This window comes from Psammomys obesus, unplaced genomic scaffold, assembly GCF_907164565.1.
Source record: "Psammomys obesus unplaced genomic scaffold, mPsaObe1.curated_primary_1811, whole genome shotgun sequence".
Taxonomy (NCBI): domain Eukaryota; kingdom Metazoa; phylum Chordata; class Mammalia; order Rodentia; family Muridae; genus Psammomys; species Psammomys obesus.
In genome coordinates this window covers 19,140,824-19,147,354 of record NW_026596046.1, presented here as the reverse complement: position 1 = coordinate 19,147,354, position 6,531 = coordinate 19,140,824, and the positions used below count along the sequence as shown (strand labels likewise).

General features: G+C 53.2%; 1 protein-coding gene across 1 annotated transcript in view; it reads right to left on the bottom strand.

Moving 5' to 3' along the window:
- Positions 1–296: 296 nt before the first annotated feature.
- Alpk3 (alpha kinase 3) overlaps positions 297–6,531 on the bottom strand; it is a 41,757-nt gene continuing 35,522 nt past the window's right edge. Inside the window, exons 11-13 of the mRNA XM_055623610.1 lie at positions 5,939–6,162; positions 4,014–4,062; positions 297–3,501 (exon numbers count right to left, since the gene is read on the bottom strand). Coding sequence (XP_055479585.1) covers positions 3,156–3,501; positions 4,014–4,062; positions 5,939–6,162 — 619 coding nt within the window. The 3' untranslated portion in view covers positions 297–3,155. The remainder of the gene's footprint in view (positions 3,502–4,013; positions 4,063–5,938; positions 6,163–6,531) is intronic.

Below are 6,531 nucleotides of genomic sequence, written 5' to 3'. Positions count from 1 at the left end.
GTCAAAGGTCTCCAGCTGGGATATAACTGGTTCTGCCACCAGGTTGCCAGATCCAACCGGTACTTGAAATGTCTATCTGTGGCACACTGGGGAGTTGCATGGAGCCCGTGGTAGTGCTAGAGAGCTCGCGGTGAAAAGTACGGTAGGAGAGTCCTGAATTTGAAACCAAATGATGCTCTGGCCAACAAGTAATTATTACCCTTCTGGGAAACTCTGACTGGCCTCTAGGTCCCCAAGGAAGATACTCTTCCTCAAAGATAGAGTAAAGGCTCAACTGAAAGCCAAGGCAGCCGCCGGCCATTCAGGGTCCTTATACCCTGAGCAATGAGTGAAAAGAGGCTATGGACACAGCCAGCAGGAACTCTATACGGGAAAGTAAACTTGCCACATCACACAGGGTATGGCTAGAGACGAAGCTGCGGATTCCTGGAGTGCTTCTACACCGCCGTGTCACACAGGCAAGACTCCTGAGGGGCCAGACTTGAGAACTGAGCCCAAGAGGCCAAAATCCAGAAGGTTCTATAATTTTGGTTGAATTCAGTTGGCCTTACCAGTTAGATCACAGAGTCCAGAATTTCAAGGTGGGGTCATGATGAAACTGAAAAGCCATAGCTAGTGGCACTTGCCTTTGGCACTTGGCAGCTGCTTCATTACCCTTAGACTTAGCAGTTGGGTATTGGCTATGTAGCAGGGAATTTGATTTGGGCCGATGCGGGAGTCTAAACAGAACACATTTGAAGAAATGCTGTGTCTGTATCAGGGTGTATCTCTCAGCTTTGCCCACCAAATCCTTCCTGTCCTTCTATTCTCCATTCCTCTGGGAAAAGCCATGGTCCTTGTGCTCCGGGGCTGGGGGAAGGGGATCAGGAGCTCAGAGCAGCCTCTCCACTATTACATACCATGAGTCTGAAGTTAGGCCGGGATGTTTGAGACGCTGTTTCAAAAGTAATCCCCAGCTGTTGGGATACTGCCTCTCTCACACGGCATGAGTCCCTGAGCCCCAGGCCAGACGGTCTTGGCTGGCATTTGAATTTTGGTGGAGGGCCTGCTGGGAGTAATGGCAACAGCTACTGGGAGCTGCTTTCCCAAGGCTAACTGTTCAACTATTCTTTGGGTTCTCTGAGTGAGCTACCCTAACATCCTTCTCATGAAACCATTTTCTTGATTAAGTTGGTCCAAGTTATAATTTCTGTTGCCTAAAATCCACATCCTCGAAGATACACATTCTCTCCCTGACTGATGCACATTGCCTTTCAAAAGCTGCCAGTGTGGGCTCTAGCATACGGTAGGCGCTTAGTACATGCTGGCTGAATAAATGAACGCATGAGCAATGGCTCAGCTTTCACTGGATATGCCGATATGCAGGCTGGAAGAATTGGGGGGTGAGACAAGAAGAAAAAGTGGGGAGTCGCCTGAGCAGAGAGGAGGTAGAGAAGTTGCACGTAATCTAAGGGAGGGGGGCCTGTCAGTCAAGGCAAGGCCCTGGGCAGGGCAGGGTAGAATGGAGCAGGCCATGAGCACTTGCTGAGGAGGAGGAAAGGCAGAGGCCGTGCTGCTGGGCTCCTCTTACTGTTGTGGCTGCGGCAGAGATGAGGGAGTTTCTGCTGAGCCCCTAGCTCTGCTCTTCCCTCTTGGGTCTCTTTGGCAAGTTGAGGGCTCAATTCCAAAGGGATTGAGTTCCCAGACAGCCCGCTGCAGGGCAGGAGCTGTCAGCTCAGTCGCACTATAGCACTGACTACCCAGCTGTGGCCACAGACAACTGAGACAGGAATCAAAATGAGATCCATTTTGCCCCAGGCCCAGGGACTACAGAGAGCCTGCTTGACCTTTCTTAACCGATAATCACACCAGGTGAGGGCAACAAACAGGACACACGGTTTGCTGCCTTTATTGCGTAACAAGGGGAGCAGGCTAGCTCCAGACCTACCCATCCCAGGTCTGAAGGAGGGGTGTCTAGGAAGGACCCAGGGTGCTGGACCCAGCACAGAAATCTCCTGGGAACCTGCATCTGAGCATCTGGGGCTGAGCCCCAGGATCAAGAGCAAACGGCTGGAGGTAGGCACAGGAGCGTCCTTCTTCACCCAAGCTCACGAACGCATCGCAACCCTCCGGCACACCCTGGGTCCCCCGCCCTCATGACGAAGAGTCCCAGTCCTCCACTCCTTCAGGATGGAGATGTGCTATTTGCTGCAACCCCACTCCTTTCAGAACAGAGCACAAGGCCTCTCCAAGTCAAGGCTGTCCCTCTGCCCACAGCGGTTCGCAGGTCCTCATGCCACCTCCCTCCTCGTGAGCAAAGAACCTGAGAGAACCAGGGGAGGGGACGGTCGGGTGGAGTGATGCTAGAGAGGCTGTTCCTCACCCAGACATAAGAGGGTAGGCTTCACCATCAAGATGGAAGGGGTCCTTGGACAAAGGGATACGCAAAAGCTAGTGGAGGGCAGGCAGTGGACGAAGTCGGATTCAAAGTCTGGGATGTGAGTGTGCGCAAGGAAGCATGGGAAACAAGGAAGTGTCAGAGTGACAAGACCAGGCATCATCAAACAACAACAACAACAACAAAACACTGCTCAAAGACACGATGTGCTCCAGGAGGGCCCTGGGTCCCATCTGGACTGAGGACAGGTTAGTGGCTCTGATGAATGAGGCAAAGAAGCTGAAAGGAGATGAAAACCCTGAGAGTCACCAGGCTAGACCCCACAGGAAGTCTAGTGGCCTGAGGACAGTGGGAGAGCCAGGAGAAGCAGGGGTGAGAAGGTAAACGCGGGCCCGCAGGCCCCAGCGTGCAGCATTCGCTCGTGTAGTGGCTGGGGAAAGAGGTCAGAGTGCAGAACTCATGCAGAGGACTCATGCAGAGGAGCCTCCGGCAGTGGCAAGTGTAAACTTCAATGAGGGCCTAGGCCACCAGGCACTTGGAGGTGGGCCCCACTTGAGGCCTGGGAGCCCTGGGTGACAATGACGCTAGGAGAGGCCAACAGGTCATGTACCATGCCCAGAGCCTTCCAGTGAGGTGAAACTACTCAGAGAGGTCCCCAAGAGGTGCCTCCTTTGGGCACCTACTCTGGTTAGTCCTGAATTGAAAACGTCTCCATCTGATTCAAGCTGCTTCCTGGTTGGTCTACTCTTGGATAGAGGCCCCCAGCCTCCTGTTGGGGCTACCGCATGCCCTGGGCCTTAGAGCTTCCCTCTTGGGCAGGGGGCTGTCCCAATAACTGAACAGTGACTGCCTGGGAGGCCTGAGGTGTGGCCTTGGAGCTTGGAGCACTCTTCCGTGTGCCCTGGGGACTGGGAAGGCCTTTCTTCTGGGGCTGGGGACTCAGCTGGGAGCCTTTCCTGCCGGCAGATGGACTCTTGGAGCCTTTGGCCTTGGCTGCAGGGTGGGCAGCCTCAGGGCCCCTGAGGGGTTTCAGCCCCAGCATCTCACAGTAGGTGTTGCACTGGTGGGAAGAGGCAAACTGGTCCAGCAGGGCAGGGAAACAGCTCTCCTTGAGGCCTTGATATCTGCAGCCAAACATAAGAGCTGAGCAGGCCCATATGGCTTCGGGATGGCTGACATCAGAGTGTTGTGTGAGACAAAATGCTTCCCAGAATGCTGCCTCGGGTGGCTCCCTCCCAGCCTCAGATTTTGAGCAGGTTCATTATGCCCCGACACATCAGATGGGCCGTTCTTTTCCATGTAAATTGCTATAATCTGCCCCACCCTACCCGCCCCCCCCCCCCCAGATCCATTGCAGCTGTGTGGCTTCGGGACCCTCGAACATCTGTATCCTGTAGTCTTCTCAGAGAGGAAGAGGGCCAGGATTACAGGAAGCCTCTTGTGTGGGCATTATGGTCAGGGTGTTGGGGAAGGGAGGATCAGTGTCCCCATGTGTCACCTGTTACCGAATAGCCACAGGGTCACCTGACTGGGATTATGTAGCTCCTGGCCCAGGACCTCAGAGTTGGAGAGTCATTAGGAGCTGGGATGCCCTGAGAAGGCTCTCTTAGACATTCTGTCCCCAAGAACCACTCACCCTCGGAGTTTGGTAGCAATCTGTACATCAGTCATCTTCCAGTCAGCCCCTGGGGAGAAGAAGTAGGGGTTGATGCCAGCCTGGCAGCTTCTAAGGTCCTTCGTCTCCAGCAGGCTGTCTCCTCAGGGAGGAGCTTACCGGAGCCGACTATGCAAGCCTGCCTTCATAGGTCAGGCCAGTCTGCACACTGGGCTCTGGACTCAAACCTTCCCCTTCCTCTTAACAGGGTAGCCATCCAACCAGGAAAGAGACGTGAGAATGAGACCCGGCAGAAACACAGCAGCAGATAAGGCAGGCTTCACACGCTCACAAGGACAGCACCCGCTCTAAGAAAGCAGGGGTCTTCCAGGTAAAGGCAGCCTTGGGGAACACAGCCTGGCACAATGCGGGCAGGGGAAAAGTCTCACACCCAGGTCCGTCCATCCGGGTCTCAGCATTCAGGTTCCGGCCTATGATCCTCTCTTCCCATTTCTAACCCAAGCATCTCTCTAGGGAGTTGCCTTTCCCTCACAGGCTGGGGATGGCCATGTGACAGGGTGGAGCACAGGGGCCTTGGAGTCAGGCAGATCTAGAGTTCCATTTCAACTCTATCTTTCCTGAGCTGTGTGAATTTAATGAGCCGTTTCCTATCTAACCCTCAGCTGTAGAGGAGAGGACAACAGTGCCCAGTGCCGTCCTGTGGACATTAAGATGTCCCCAGGCGGAGGACTCTACCTTCGAGTTTTTTATCTTCAGCATTTTTTTATCGCATTCCACTTTATGTCATATGAATGACCCCTTGCGTATGCACGAGGCTTGCAAAAGGCCTTCCCAAATGCACGGTCTTCATGCTCATCACAGGTCCGAGGAGTATGGAGACACCATACCCTCAGAAGACAATCACAGCCCAGAGAGAGTCAACGGCTTGAGCTGCCTGAGCTTGGCTTCCCCTCAGATTGCTTTGGTGTTTGTTGTTTTTGTTGCTTACGAGAGGGTCTTGCTATGTAGCTCAGGCTAATTTCCTGGCTCAGTTTCCCAAGGGCTAGGATGAGAGATGTGTGCTGTGTTTTAAATATATTGAATGATAATGGCTTGGTCTATCAGCTAGCTCCTCATGCACACGCACGCGCACACACACACACACACACACACACACACACACACAAACACACACACACATACTTCTCAGGTAGCCAAGGATAACTTCAAATCCACTATGTAGCCAAGGATAACCACAAACTCCTGATCTTTCTGTCTCTACTTCCAGCCTGTCTGTATTGGAGATGGAGTCTCACTTGCTGCCCAGGCTGGCTGCAAAGTCGAGGTTCCCCTGCTTTGGCTTCAGGATTCCAGGACCTTAAGCATGTGACACCATGGATATCAATAAAGCTTTCTGCGCTGTGGTAGCAGAGAGTTTGGGAGGTTTGGGGAGCGAGAAAGTCAAAAGGAAGACAGCATGGGACAAAGTTGTCAGAAAGCTGGCTGGGAACTTTGAATTAGATCCCATTTTTAAACGGTAAGCGGCTTGAACTGCGCTCCCTGAAATGCGCCTGGAACAGGGTGCCACTGGGTACACCTGTAATCTCAGCACTTGGAGACAGGAGACCAGTTTACCTATCAAGTTCCAGGCCAGCCCGGCCTGTGCAGAAAGACCTGTCCTAAGAACATAAAACTATTTTATATAACTTTGCATAATAAAAAACATATATAAAACAAAAAAAAAATGTTTTCAGTGTTAGGTGGGTCTGGACTCCCTCAGGTGTAACTGCGGTTACTAACTGGCTGCCCGAGGCTGCACACAAAAAAGCATCTGCCCAATCAGAGTCATGAAATCCTTGTGAAACGCAAAGGAGCATGAATGCTTTGTGAGCTAGCAGGCTTGCTGCGCGCTCTGCCTTCTCCGCACTCGGTCACGCCATGCGCCTGCGCATTCTCCGCCCTCATACCTGCTAAATCTGTGACGAGGAAGCTGCCATTTGTCCACTGATACAGCCAGTGCTGGAAGGTCTGGCATTTCTGCATGGCCTCGGAGCTGCTCGGTGTTGCCGGGGCACCAGCACAGCCCCATTGCCGGGAGCAGTAAGACTGCAGGGGCTTGCCCAGGTCTTCCTCCAGGGTGGCGTATGGTATGGTGTTTGCAGGCCGGTAGATCAAATACAGTGGGATGATCCTAAAGACAGTGGCACCCAGCAGTAAGCCCGGAGAGGGGCTGGGACAGCTTCCTCCTGCCCTGCTCACTCTTTACCTAAGAGACCTTCCTGGAAAGAGTTCTCAGCTCTGAGTATGAAGGACTTTAGAGTCGAGCCCGTTTCTCTTGGGTCAGTCAGTAGGACTAAAATTAAAGCCTGTTACGACCCCGGGCAGCCTGTATATGGGTGAGGGCTGAGGAAAAGTATGTGCAAATAGAAAGGACCCTGGCAGGAAGGATTCAAGGGATGTCAGCCAAGGCTTGTCGCCAGCAGGAGGCCAGATGCACAAGAGGCATCTGCAGCTCATGCCAAAAGTCCACCCTGACCACCCTGCCCACCTGCCACATTGG